At 42.3% G+C, this 15,458-nt stretch overlaps 1 protein-coding gene across 1 annotated transcript in view; it reads right to left on the bottom strand.

Moving 5' to 3' along the window:
* cnn3a (calponin 3, acidic a) overlaps positions 1-15,458 on the bottom strand; it is a 71,802-nt gene that overhangs the window by 12,307 nt on the left and 44,037 nt on the right. Inside the window, exons 3-4 of the mRNA XM_063064611.1 lie at positions 9,329-9,395; positions 7,805-7,942 (exon numbers count right to left, since the gene is read on the bottom strand). Coding sequence (XP_062920681.1) covers positions 7,805-7,942; positions 9,329-9,395 — 205 coding nt within the window. The remainder of the gene's footprint in view (positions 1-7,804; positions 7,943-9,328; positions 9,396-15,458) is intronic.

Raw genomic sequence — 15,458 nt, 5'->3', positions numbered from 1 at the left:
ATCCGGAAAAGAAAGTTGATTCAAATAATTACCGTTTCCATTTATATTAGGAGAGCACGAACCTCGCACTTTTTGAAGTGAGCAACATGCACAAAATGCTGGAGAAACTCAGCAGGCCAGGCAGCATCTATAGAAAAAAAAGTACAGTCGACATTTTGGGCCGAGACCCTTCGGCAGGACTGAAGGTCTCGGCCTGAAACATCGACTGTACTTTTTCCCCCCCCCTTACAGATACTGCCTGGCCTGCTGAGTTCCTCCAGCATTTTGTGTGTGTTGCTTGGATTTCCAGCATCTTCAGATTCTCTCGTTTGTTACTTTTTGTAGTGAATTTGTTCAGCTGCCCCCTGCATCCTGCCAAGAATGATAACACTGAAACCAGCCATTTGGCTTAACAGTCTCTAGACATCTTTATATTTGACATAAGCCTCCCCTCCATGCCCCCCACCCCATCTGCTTCACCTCAGCTGGCCTACATCTCATTCCCTTTTATACATCTCTAGCCACAGTTCAAAGACAGATTGCTGCTAGCCAATTACTGTGCGTGGTAAGTTTTACGATTTAAACATTAAAGCTTCTCCAAATTCTCTTGTAATTTTTAATATGACCTACAGCCACCCAGTCAAAACACTGAAGACTTTTATCAAGTCAGCTCTTTCTTAGCGTTAACACTAAAGACCTTATCAAGTCAGTTCTCAATGTTACCATTAATACTAAAGGCCTTTATCAAGTCAGTACTCAGTGTTATCCTTCTAAAGCAGCTCAGCCTGACCTTTATCTTTTCTTTTTTTTATTTGGAGATACAGCACAGAACAAACCTATCCAGCCCAACAAGCCACATGGCCTAGCAACCTGATTTAACCCTAGTTAACCACAGGACAATTTACAATGACCAATTAACCTACTAACCAGTACATCTTTGGACTGTGGGAGGAAACTGGAGTACACTGAGGAAACCCACATGGCCAGGGGGAGAACGTACAAACTCCTTACAGACAACACCGGAACTGAACTCTGAACTACGACACCCCAGGCTATAATAGTGTTGCGCTAACCACGACCAGTTATCCAGAGGAAATCATCATCCTTGCACTTAGTCATCGAGACCCATTAGAATTGCAGCGGTTAGGTCTCAGGTCTGGTATGCTCCACAGAGGGGAAAAAGTCCAGTATATTTCTAATTTCTTTTCCAAAGCCTCCATATTCTTATTACAGGAAGAGTAGAACAAAAGGCAGTACAGCAACCAGGATATGACCCTGACTTAATTCCTTCATTCGGAAATGAACCCTCGCTATGAACTTGTTGATATTAAGTGTATCCTTAAATTACCCACAGTATTTATTCACAGGAGTAATTTAGAGACCCAATGTTATCCAACTAAAGGGAACCGTTTCAATTCATTTGCCTTTTTTTTAAAAAAAAACCAATGCCCTTTCAGCACATTTAAAAATACACTGACATCTATCATCTTATTAATGGTACTCAAAAGTTTGGAATTTAAGTCTTGAAATCATTTCTGATCCTAGTTCCAAAGAGTTCTATTTAAAAGACAGGCAGTGGTCCCACAGTGATCTCCGTGATGCCTCAGTACCCAATCTTTTACAAACCCGACTAACTTCCAGGAAATAGCTTCAAGCAAACGTTTCGCTTGCATGGCTCAAAAATCCTTCAAAGAAATGAATATCTTTTGTCCTCGAAGTGGTTTCTTGTATAACCTACTGTATTTAGTCAACATTTAGTTAATATGTATTTACCGTACACAGCCACTGATCCAATCCAATGTGAAGGGGATTGCTTTGTATCCATTTACCCAAAGACTTGGGCATAAACACTGGCTCAGCAATGGAAAGGCTCACACACAAGGTCAAAATTTAACATTTTAAAAAAAATCTTTTGTATCAACACTACAGAAAAACTCAAATAGTGGCAAGCTGCTTTAACCTTTAACCCCACTTCTCCATTCACTGTGATCATGACTGATACCGCTTTCCCGTTCTCTCCCTACACACCAGATTCTTTTAGATCCAGAAATTTATCTGCCTTCATTGTAAATACAATTCAGTAACGTGACCTTGACGCCTTATCAAGTAGCAGATTCCAAAGGTCTGCCAGAGTGATTCTCATGGTCTCAATCCTAATGAGTGAAATGGGGACACCTCTTTTCCCCTCATTAGGGAGGGAGACAGCCTGTGGTATGTCGAATTTCTGGGTGAACGAGTAGTCTTTGGGGTACTACAACTCTGTGTCATGCTTGCGTGCTCGGTGGAGGGGGGGGAACATTGCTTTGCTGCTGCTTGTGCTTGCGAGGGGGGAGGCTTTGGGGTTCTAACATTTAACTGTCATTCTTTGGGGCACTCCTCTGTTTATGTGGATGTTTGCAAAGAGAAAGAATTCCAGGATGTATTGTGTATTCTTCTGACATTAAATGTACCTATTGAAGCTGTCTTATCCCATATCCCAAGATCCCACTTTAGACAGCCATCCAGAGGAAAATCATCATCTTTGCACGCAGTCATCTAGCCCCATTAGAACTGCGCTTCAAAGCTTCGAAATATCAGTGACATTAAACCTAGTTAACCCATTCACTCTGTATATGACAGTCCCAGGAATCTACCATTCAGGGTCCTAAACAGTCCTTCAGATGAGGCAACACTTCACCTGCAAGTCTTTTGGGGTCAGCTACTGCATGCAATGCTCCCGGTGTGGCCTCCTGTATATCGGTGAGACCGGTTCACTGAGCACCTCCACTCCATCTGTCAGAAAAAGCAGGATTTCCCTGTAGATGCCCATTGGAATTCCACTTCCCATTCTGAAATGTCAGTCCATGGCCACCTCTACAGCTGCGATGAGGCCACACTCAGGTTGGAGGAGCAACACCTTATATTAATTACGTCTGGACAGCCACCAACCTGATGGCATAAACATCAATTTCTTGAACTTCTGGTAATCACGTCCCCACCCCCTCAACTTCACCATTCCCATTTCTCCCTCTCATCTTATTCTCTTACCTGCCTATCACCTCCCTCTGGTGCTCCTTCCCCTTCCTCCATTGTCTTCTACCCTCTCCCTTCAGATTTCCCCTTCTCCAGCCTTTTATCTCTTTCACCAATCAACTTCCCAGCTCCTTGCGTCACCCCCTTCCTCTCCCGGTTTCACCATCACCTGCCACCTTGTACTTCTTCACCCCCCCCCCACCTTCTATTCCAGTCCTGCTTAAGGGTGTTGGCCCGAAACGTCGACTGTACTCTTTTCCATAGATGCTGCCTGGCCTGCTGAGTTCCTCCAGCATTTTGTGTGTACGATGCTTTGGATTTCCAGCCCCCGCAGATTTTCTCGTGTTTGTCATCCTAGGGATCAGTCGGGTGAACCTTCAGAACACTCGCTCCCCTTTGCTAGGCTAGACTTGGTGAGGCTACCAAGTGGTGTGTGTAGTCCAAGGTCCTGCAGAACTGCAGCAATGAACCGTACCCTCTTCTACTCAGACCCTCATGCTGTAAAAACCAACACACAACACAGGCTGCCGTACCTGCTTGCTGCACCAGCACAATTGCTTTCAATGACCAGTGTACGAGAACCCGCAGGTCCTTTCGGACAACATTTCCCCGAACATTTAAATGCTATTTAATAGCGGGCAGGCAACATAATTGCAGGCACTATCCACCTGGCAACCTGTCTTTTCCAAAAGCTCCCTTCTGGAAAGCACTAAAGGAATATTAAAGCAAAGAAAAATTCACACCATCTTAAAAGTTCCTTCCCTCAGGTAGATCAGCCCATTCTAATTAAGCTACTGCCCGTAATGCCACTGGTGTTTAGAGTAGCAGTGAAGGCCCTTCATCTCGGGTGATGCTTGGGGCTTCCTTCACTGTGCCAGTAGCTCAGTTTTCACGACTGTCAGTCATGCAAGTCCTGGGTGGAGGCTCAAATGTAAAAGGATTCTTTGTTGCTGTTTCCGTAACCGTTTCGTATTACCAGTCAGGGTCGTTAGCTCCAAGCTGAACCCCACCGGCCCAGCCTGGCGGACCGGTGGACCACTCTTAGTCAGGCCTCTACCCTTTAACCCGTCTGGCATGGGTGACCCTACCAAGAATGAAAGCATAAAGAAAAGCTTGATTCCAGACAACGTTGCCCTCCGGGTCAATGAGGCACTCACGCCTCCAGATCCTGCAACATGGGTGTGGTCCTCTTGAAGGCATTTTAGATTCCCTCTCCCCCCCCCCCATCTCATCTATTACCCCCATCACTGCATTGTAAACACTTTAAACCACTTTCTATAATGCTGTTTACATTGTAAATACAGGTTGGTATTTATGTGTTTACTCCATTGCTGTACTTTAACCTCAATTTAACCTCTACACAGTGTTTTACACTTTATGATTGTTGAATGATTTTTTTAATGTTGCATGTCTGACCAACACACAGCAAATTTCTGAAACACGTAAATGTATAGCGAGCACACTCAGTGGTCACTTTATTAAGTCACCTAATGAAGTGGCTACTGTTTGCAAGTTCATGGTCTTCTGTTGCTGTAGCAGCCCATCCACTTCAAATCAGTGATATATACTGAGAATGAGGTCTAAGCACTGATCCCTGCAGAATCCTAGCAAGCTCATGTACACAAACGTAGTTTCCCCCCCTCCACCTATCTGTCAACTAATACTCAATTCATGTCAATTAAAGGACATGGTATTGGGAGCATGTATACGGAATGATCAGTAGCTTCCCAAAAATCCAATTACATCACACCACCAGGTGCTGGAAATCCAAAGCTCAATCCAACACACAAAATGCTGGAGGAACTCAGCCCGTCAGGCAGTATCTATGGAAATGAGAAAACAGTTGACATTTTGGGCCAGGACTCTTCTTCGGGGCCGAGAGACAGAGAAGGGGCAAAATGGCTGAATGAGAATGTTGGGGGTGGGGAGACTAGCCGGAAGGCGACAGGTGAAGCCAGGAGGGCAATAAAGGTCAAGGGCCAAAGAGGAGAGTGGACAAGAGAAGAAAGGGAAGGGGAATGGAAATAATAGGCAGGGGAGAAGTAGTAAAAGGTCAGGGTGGGGAGTGGTGGAGGTTTTTTGTTTACTGGAAGGAGACATCACACCACTGTTTTCCTCTCATCTATTCCATGGTTAGATTTACTAAAAGGCAACTACCAGAAATCCATGGTGACGTTATCAAATTCCATTGATACATTTAAAATGGCATGTTATCGAGGATTACAGCCCTAGAATTTTCCCCCAACACTGATACAGAGCTAACTGGTTCACAAGCTTCTCATTTTCTTTGTTTTTTTAATAATAGAGTTGTATTTGCAAACCAACTTTTCTGCAAATTAATTCTGGAAATCAAGAACGATTTCCACAGCGAACTCCCAACAGTACTCGGGGTAAGCCCTGTGAATTTAATTAGCTTTCAGTACTGGTATTTCTCTCCAGCACTATTTCTTTACCAGAACTAAATTCCTGGCAAGCCATTTGTATTTTCTATGAAGCAAAACCAAAATATCTGTTCACTTGCTTTGCAAATCTCCTGTTCCCCGTTGAGATTTATCCCATTTCTATCATTGAAGACCTACACTTGACTTCACTTTTTTTTAAAAACAAGGGCTGATTCCATGCTGTAAAGAAATACAAGGTAATAAAATCAGCAATGATTACCATAGACCCTTCTATATCTTAAAAAGAAAATGTTTGCTGCTGCTCCTAACACCGCTATGTATAGAGGCCTATGGGTGTCAAATATCCTCCAACCTTCAGCTCCATACAAACTGATTCCACACCTTCAGTTTCTGAACTAGTATCCTTTCTCATTATTGAACTCGTCTTCACTAACAATGCCCTTCCACCTCCTTTTCCTGATCCTCCTCAAATACTGAATATCCTTAGATATCCAACCCCGAAAAGAGTAAGACAGCAAACAGATGCACAACCCAAAGCCTCTGTCAATTGTAAGGGCAGAACAGAAGAAATAGAGAATTATCACAGCTTCATTCAAGATGGTTTATTGTCATTCTTCAGTACACGAGGGTAAAAGGAGGATGAAATGATTGTTACTCAAAATCCAATGCTTCAAAAAAAATAAACAAAGAACGCAATTTTAAAAAAACAAAAAAGAAACTACAAAACACCCCAGAGAAAGCAAAATGCTTTAGTTAATGTACTGCTATGGTATTAGTCCAATGAAGAGGCAGCCACTGGTCCAAGACTAATGCAAGTACCTAACTATTTTTCTTATATATTCTATTTAATGAAGTAAAGTAATTTTATAACTGGAAAATCAGAAGTGGAAAAGCAGAGGAATTAGAAGCAGAACAAATTTATCAGAGTGAATACTCACTGTTGTGTGAAGAACAAGCTTTCCATTAAAATTCAGTACATCCTAGACCGGAGTTATTGATTTACAACAGTGGAAGTTTCACTACTACAGTAATGGAAACAACTTCCATTATCTTTTAATTATCTGGGTCAAATTCTACCTAACAGCAGTATGCATAGCACTATCACATTTTTATTGACTGCTCTGCAAAAGCCTTTGCAACCTCAGGAGTTTATGAGCCTCCTATGCAAGATGCCAGAAATGCACTAACATCTGCTTCTTAACAAGTTCTTATATCCTCCTAATAACTTTGGAAATGGAAAGGGAAGGTACGTCGCATTCTCTGGTTAGCAGATGATTTCCCTCCACGCCTCTCTGATGTAGTGGGAACAGTATACCAGGCAAGTTACAGCCACTGCCTTCTGAGTTTCCAAAGAGATCACCAGCTGGTAACCCAGCATGGATGGAAAGCGTGCAGGGGAACCAGCTGGATTTGAACTCAGGATCTTTCGTCCCAAAGTCCGACACTGATGCCACTACGCCACCAGCCAGGTTTCCCCAAGAGATACAAGTTTTATAAGTTATTATAACCGATTTAGCCCCTCCTCCTGAAAACCAGCATACTGTGGAGAGACAGCATTGTTCTACTGTCTTTTGTTTATAGATTGATCTTGTTACTCTTGAAACTCCTGTTATAAAGCATAAACTTGCAAAAACATTTCAGAACTTGGGAGGTTCCTAAATTCAGAAATATATTTTACAAGATCATGCTGTATAAAGCATGGGAAAGATTAACAGTTCATAAATAAAAGACAATAGAAAAATATTCTCCACAATATTCTCAGTTTCAGCGGGTGGGGCTGAATCACTTGTAAAGTTTATGTCCCTTGAGAACAGTATTGAAGGAAATATAGCAGCAGTTTTACCAGTGTAATAACTGGTATGTAAAAGACTGTGTCAGGGAATCTACAGTGTTAACATCAGCGCATTTCTGGCTTCTTGCACAGGAGGCTCATAAACCTCTGAGACTGCAAAAGCTTTTGCAGAGTAGTTAATTAAAATCTGATAGGTTGTGTAACACTTCCATCTGCACTTTGTACAACAAACACAGGATCGTCATTCACCTTAACCCTCTATTTAACAAGGTGAATTACTTTATTTTTGAAAGCATTGTTAATAAGAGCAAAAACCAAAATCCCACATTCAGTTTCCTGATGTTGGTTGAGGGATAAGCACCGACCAGAAGAGCCAATCACTACCCAGCTCAAAGATGCAATAATTTAATGCAACATCTTGGACAATGCTGAATATAATGGAATCCTGGAGTAGTTCTTCAACTCCCAATCTGACAAAAGAGACAAGTACCATTGCCAACTCAAAGCATGCTCAGACATGTATCAAGATGCATGTGAACAGGGTACCAATAGGCTATGAGAGTTTATCATTGGCAGCCGTGAACAACTATGGGATTACGGGGATGAGATTCACACTTACCAGGCTCGCAAGGGCCAAAAGTGTCGTCTGCACTTGAGTCAGATTCCCATTTTCAAACAGATCATTCGCTTCAAAAATGTCATGTGGCTTCATCCCATAAACCTGCATGGCTTTAATAAAGTTACTGATATTCTCCAGCTGAAGACAGAAAAAGTGTACAATAAATTATGTCTGAATGAACTGCAGTTTATCAAGAGGCGAATTCCTCTTCCTTATCCTTTAAATGGGAAGTGAACTATACAAACACCAAATGAGCAGTCTATCCCCCAAGACAGGAGCAAAATTCAGAAATGGACCATTCAGCCCATCAAGTCTGCTCCCCCATTCAATCATGGCTATTTGTTATCCCTCTCAACCCTATTCTCCTGCCTCCTCCCCATAAGCTTTGACGCCCTTACTAATCAAGAACCTGATGTTTGCCAAAGCGAGACGTCCAAAGAGATCACCCAACTTTAGAGGGTAACAACTTATAAGCTGGCAGCACTGGACTGACATCCAGAGTCAAACACATAGTGGGCCCAACTTGCTTCACAAGCCTAGAGCTGAAGATAGCCTAGCAGTGGTTTAACAATATTATGTCAAGAGTTAGAAGTGAAACAATTCAAAAAAATACATTATTAAAATGGGGCAGTTTCTGAGAAAGGTTCTGCTCATGTAGCAGTGTTACCACAATTACTAGTAGGCTATTGAACCATCAACATCAGAGCCAACTGCAATATGAAATTGCCACGGTCATAGCTGTGTTCTTTGCGAGGTGCCCCATTGCATACACATTGTACAGTCCTATAGATCGATAATGGGCAAGTCACTAAATGCATCTGAACACCCTCTATTAATCAGCACAATGATGCTGTAAACCAGGGGTCTATGGACCCCTCAGTTAATGGTAGGGTTGGAATGGAAAGGGTTGGGAACCCCTGCTCTAAATACACACTCAGCAGGTCAGGCAGCAGCAGTGATGAGAGGAAATGTTTAATGCTGGAGTCCTGTTAAGAACCAAAAAAAGGGAGAATGGAGATTCACAGGGTCTTCAACTTGAAAATATTAACTGTGTTTTCTCTCTCTACTGATGTTACCTAAATCCACCAAGTGTTCAGCATTTCACATTTTATTGCAGATTTCTAACATTTCCATTAAAAAAGATCATTAATCAAGAGTTAACACTGATTATAGAAAGCCAATTCAACATAAAAATTTATAGAAAGGAACAGGCTGTTTGGCCCACCACACTCATGCTGCCTTCCTATCCACCCACACTACTGCATTTACACACATTAGGTCTGGACCATTCCAGCACTTGCATGCCTTTTAAAAGCAGTGACTGTATCTGAATCTACCAGCCCCCCGGCTCTTAATTCCAGATATCAACCATTCTGTAATAGAAGATTCTTCTCTCAAATCTTCCCTCCTCTCACCTTAAGCCAATGCCTTCAGTTTTACTCACTCCCACCAGGAGAAAAGTATTCAGAATCTACCCTATCTATACTTCTCATAATAGCTTACACTCCTGTCAAGTCTTCTTACCTGGTGCCAGTTTAATTTGGATTCATTGATTTTCTTGATAGAATCAGGCTGCAGCTTGTTCATGAGTCTGAAAAGAAAATTAACCACGATTTAATATAGCTTCTGAGGCACTGAAACAAATGGTCAAGACTTTTTTAACGAAAACTTCAAAGGCCCATTAAACCCATTTTACATATTGAAATAACATTTCTAACAACTGAACATCACTTATTACGTCCTGAAACATTGTTCTGTAGGAAGATGAAGAAGAGGTCACAGTAACCCTTAAAACACATTAGATTAAATATTGGTATCATTCAACTTTAGAAGCTGGTAGATCGCTTTACCTTTTTGACACCAGTGGATTGGCATCTTCTACCAAAGAAAACACTAAACATCTATTAAAACCAAATCTTTACCTTAAACCATGGCTGCAACTTTTAGACATCTTACAAAAGATGCATCTGGACCAACCACAAGCTTGGCTGTTTGTAGAAGACTAGTCATCCAGCCCTTATTTATATAAACTCCCTATGGAACAAAAACTCCAAGTCGCAAAGTTCCTGCTTTACACTACTAGCTACTTCAGTTAACAAACATATTACAGAAAAAATAGCTGAAAGAAGCTATTGCAAAAGTTGCCACCCAACCTCCATAGCTGAGATTACTCAATTCGTAAGCAGCCGTTTTAGAATATTAAAGTATCATCTTGAATTTTTACTTGCTCATAAAGACACATATAGATTCATAAAGTTTCAAACAAGGGAAATGAACCATCATAAATCTGAATGCTATAATGGCTTCTTTGGCCACACTGAACAGAGCCCAAGACAACCTTGCGGACAATAAACTCTTACAGTAACCAGCTGTGGGCTTACTGGCAAAAATCCATTTGAGACAGCAGCCTAGGGCAATCTCTGCACAAAATCCTTTGTGGGGGAGCAAATTTTTCATCTTAATTTCTGCAATGGAATATGGTCAAGTTTTTCACCATCTTCCAGATCTTTGCCATAACATCCTAAGGCAGTTTACAACCACTGGGACTTTTCCAGAAAACATCTTAATTTAGAAAGCTCAATGACTTCTTTTGCATGACAAGGCTCATAAAAAGCAAAGTGCAAAATCTACTGTCCTGGCACCTGGGGCTGCATCGTAAAGTAGTGGTTAGCGTATGACTATACAACAGCGGCGATCAGCTACCTCTGTCTGAAACTGTCTGTATATTCTTCCTATCACTGTGTGGGTTTCCTCCAGGTGTTCCAATTTCCTCCCGCGTTTCAAAGACTTACAGTTAGGGTAAGGGAGTTGTAGACACACTACGTTGGCACCAGAAGTGTGGTGACACTTGCAGCTGCCCAGAACAATCCTCGCTGATTTGATATGTTTCCATGCATGTGTAACAAAAAAAAAACTAATCAGGTGATGTGAGGGTTAAAAATTGGCCAGGGTGAACCAAGTGATGCCAAGTGGTTCCACCAGAGAGAACAATTTGGGTCATTGTAACATCTCATCCAAAAGCTGAAATCTCCAAATTTGCAGTACAGGTCGACCTTCACTAATCCGGCACCATTGGGACTGATTAGTGAAAATGCCGAATTACAGAAGGATCACATTAAGCATAATCAGTGCCGGATTATCGAAGGAACCGGATTACTGGTAGTCGGATTAGTGAAGGTCGACCTGCACTTTACTATATTGTTATGTCTGTGATTAAATTTGTACTTTAGGCTCTGCAACAAAATCATAGTTGACATTCAATATGCCTTTTATGACGGGAAATGACCAAGTCCCAACTCTACCACACAAATCAGAAGTTTCAATTGGCTAAATGACAGGAATGCCATAAAAACATTGAGAAAGTCCAATACTACATTAGAATAGTGAGTTACCACAACACGAGCTAAAAATTTATGGATGAAATACTGATTGATGTACAGAGACGCGCAGTCAGGGATATCCACAAGAGGGCTGTGGAATCTTAAATTTTAAAGAAGTCAAACCAAACCCCTTCTCACCTTAAAGTGATGTCCTCTAGTATGTGGGATTTCCATCCTGGGAAAAAAAAACTATCTACTCAATCTATGCTTCTGTTTTATAAACTTCTAACGGCGCCCCTCAGCCTGAGGAAGCAAGCCAAGTTTGTTCAACCTCTTCTTATTACTCACTCTCTGATCCAGGCAGCATCATGAACCTCTTCCGCACCCTCTGTGATGGGTTTACCAAAATTATACACAACAAACTTGAATAAAGTCTCCCCCTGTTTCGAATGTCATTCACTTTCCATATAGTACAAGTTAGATGTAATTGTGCCACACCTCCACATACAGAAACTAGCATAAATATTCCTAAAGCACAACCATAGCTTGTATATTGCCCATCCCCAGAGGTGTTGGTGGTGAACCATACAGAACTGCCAAGTGAGGCGAGTGGACAAGTTGGAAGCAGTGTTCCCTTTGTGGTAGTGGTTATGGGTTTGGGAGATGTTATCAACATGGCTGAGGTAGGCAGTACACAATTCATCCATCTCCCGTATGACTGATTAAGGGAATGAAGTGTAATGTCACACACACACACAAAATTCTGGATGAACTCAGCAAGTGAGGCAGCATCTATGGAGAGGAATAACAAACACTGACTGACCTATGGAGATCCCCCAGCATTTTGGTTGTGTTGCTCCGCATTTCCAGCATCTACAGAATCTCCTGCATTCACGTGTTTAGAGTGGTGGATGCAGTGCCAGTCAGAGGCTAGTCTATCCTGAATGGGGTCGAGCTTGAGCTGCTTGACATACAATCTTGCAAGCACAGAACGTATTCCACCAAAGTCATCAATGGTACTTTGCAGTTGGTGAAAAAAAAAACACTGGAGGGGGGTGGGGGCGGAGGGTCTGGAGCCAAACTACTTGCTGCAGGATGTTCAACCTGTAACTTTCTCATACCCAGAGACTGTGGCTGGGCCATTGAGTCAACGATGATCCATCCCAAGGATGTTGAAAGTAACGGGAAAGGAATCTCTCAATATCAAAAGGTAGACAGAGCCTCTTGTTGAGGAAGGCCAATGCTTAGTTTTGTGGCAAGCATATTACTATCAGGAATGGTTATCTAGGTCATGCTGCATGCAAGCACAGATTGTCTTCTTTGCAGTGGAGATGTGAATGGATCTGATCATTGTACAAGTTTCACATTTACGACAACCTGTGATGGAAAGTTGATCATTGAAGAAGTTGCTGATCATGGCTGGGCATACTGCAGTGATGCCTGGGACTGGGAGAGCTCCTTTGTATGGAATTTGTCATTAAACTGACCTCCCTTTGATGCTCAAAGACTTCATACTTAAACGAGGGCTGCTTTCTGCCACACTTGGTCAACTACTACTCCGACGCAAAAGAATTTCTGCCCCCAGCACCACACATTGATGTTTTGTTTACGCGTGCTCGTTGCTCCTGCTGCAATGTGAATACACCAGTTAAACCCATCTTCTGCATACATGCTTTTATTTAATTGAAATGTAATTGTGTACAGGCACAACAAATTGGCGACGAGTACGAACCTGAATGCCAAAAAATATCAGGAACCGCACCGGCAGTTACGGGACAAAGCAATGAGAGTTAAACAGCATGAGAAAATTGTCACGGACCCTAACAAAGGACACTGTGAAAGACGTGCTGAACTTAAAGTGAAAATAACGTGGCGATGGCTTCAGTTAGGAAAGTTGACAAATTTGATAGCACTAATGAAGGCTGGGAGTCTTATATCGAGAGGGTGAAACCACATTGTAACTCAAACAATGGGGAAGAGCAAAGGAAAGCACACTAGCATCTTAGGTTAATGGGTGCACAGCTGTGCAGTATCTTACGCAACTTAGCAACCTCTGCAAAACCAGCAAGCAAAACATTCAATGAAATTGTTACAATTTTACAAAGTCACTTGAGCCCTAAACCATTGGTTCAAAGAAAAAGTCTGCAGAAAGTGTCACAGACAAGGTCTCCTAGAGAGAATGTGCAAAGCAGGCAAAAAGCACAACCGAGTAAAAAGTCTCAAACACAAAACTAAGCAAATGCATAAAGTTAGCAAATGTGAAACAGAATCAGACAACACAGGTGAGCTGTCATGCCTAGAAATGCATTGTGTTACTGAAGCAGATCACAACATCACCTGGGTCACAACCGATGTGCCCGGTGTAAAACCGGAAGTGGAGCTGGACATGGTCAGTTTGTCCACAATACCAGAGGCTGACCACAACAGACTGTTTTCTAAGATACCATTAGAGAAGACCTCAGTGATGTTAAAGACTTACACTGGTGATAAAAGTGTTTCCCAAGGGCGAACTGTAAGTAAATGTGACATATGGGGGCCAAACACAATAGTTAGAACTTTATGTATTGAAAAGTGGTGGACGTGAATGGTTGAGAAAAATCTAACTAGACTGGCACTCCATCAAAGCACTCAGTGTGACGTCAACAGGCAACAGAAGCCCAAACGGTAGCACTAACCAGAGACTGTCACAGCTGCTTAATGCTAATCAGAAGGTGTTTGAGAAGGGATTAGATAAATACATTCAAGAGTTTGCCAAAAGCAGTTCAGGATGCCAAAAGGTTAAAAATGCACCCCCATTGGTACTGTTACACTCATAGGAGTGGCCATCATCACCATGGCAAAGAGTACATATTGATTTTGCTGGGCCATTCATGGACTCTGTTTCTGATTGTTGCGGATGCTCAAAGTGGCCGTATGGTACACCAATGAAGTCCACCCCTTCAAAGTTTATCTTCACTCTGAGGACCATCTTCGCCAGAAATGACTTACCAAAACAAATTGTGATGACAACAGATCACAATACCTGTCAAAAGAATTCCACTGTTCATGAAGAAAAATGGCATTAGATATTTCAAGTCAGCTCCTCACCACCCATCAACAAATGGGTTAGCTGAAAGGTTTATCCAAACTTTCAAGTCGTCCATTAAAGCAATGGACAAGAAGGATATTTCTCTACAGCACAAGGTAGACAACTTCCTTTTTGTGAACTCTCTGTTCATGCGACGACAAATCAAACACTTGCAATGCTGTTCATGAACAGGAATCTGAGATCTCGCAATAGACCTTCTGAAACAAGATCTACGTTGGGAAGTGCATAATAAACAGTTCAGCCAGTTGTCAGGTGAAGCAGCAAGGAGCTTCGAGATTGGACAGGAAGTCCTAGCGCATGATTACCGAGAAGACAAATGGGCACCCTATAGGATAGCTACAAGAACCGGACCACTGATGTACACAGTCGATGTTGGAAATCAGATATGGACACTTCATGTGGACCAGATACTGGATGCTCAACTGGAGAACACACCCGAGTCAATTGCATCCAACAAGATGGGCACATTACAGTCACCGGACTTGCTTCTCAGTGATAATGTCACTGACAGCCACATGACACCGGAAACCAAGAAAGTTGTCTTAGACAAGACACCTACCAAACCTGATGCCACCCCACAGGTCCAGAGGTGCTATCCTGAAAAAAACAGAGTGCCACCCAAAAAACTGAACCTTTAGCACTGTGAAGTTAGTTATGGACTGTTATTGTGAAAGCACGTTTATTTGGAACAGGGTTTATGAAAGGGAAATTGAATGTTTTGTGCATATACAGTTTTATGGTGCATTGATCTAAAGGGAGAGGATTGTAATGTATGGATCTACTTCTTTTAGAGCAACGGCCCCTCCCTCCCTCAGCACTGCATATTGAACTGTTGTCTGCGCATCTGCTGTTGTCTACAAGTGCACATTGATCTCCCTCACTGCAATGTGAATACACCAGTTAAAGCCATCTCCCACGCGCATGCTTTTATTTAATATATGTGCAATTGTGCACAGACACAACAATGTCCACTCCAGTTCCAGGACAGGGACTGTATTGGAACAACTTGGCTAGAGGCATGGCTAGTTCTGGAGTGCACGTCTTCAGCATTGCAGCTGGGATGATGATCGGACTCATGGGATTTGCTACCATAGAACAGTGCAGAGCCCTCAATTCAATGTAGTGCCGACCCTTTAACCGACACAAAGATCAATCTAGCATTTCACTTCCACATAGCCCTCCACTTTTCTTTTATCCATGAGCTTAAAGTCTAATGATTCTGCCGCTCCCACCATTCCTTGCAGCG

This window comes from Mobula hypostoma, chromosome 12 (genome assembly GCF_963921235.1).
Source record: "Mobula hypostoma chromosome 12, sMobHyp1.1, whole genome shotgun sequence".
NCBI lineage: Eukaryota > Metazoa > Chordata > Chondrichthyes > Myliobatiformes > Myliobatidae > Mobula > Mobula hypostoma.
Note: the sequence above shows the minus strand (reverse complement) of the source record. Positions and strands in the feature narration are given on the sequence as shown.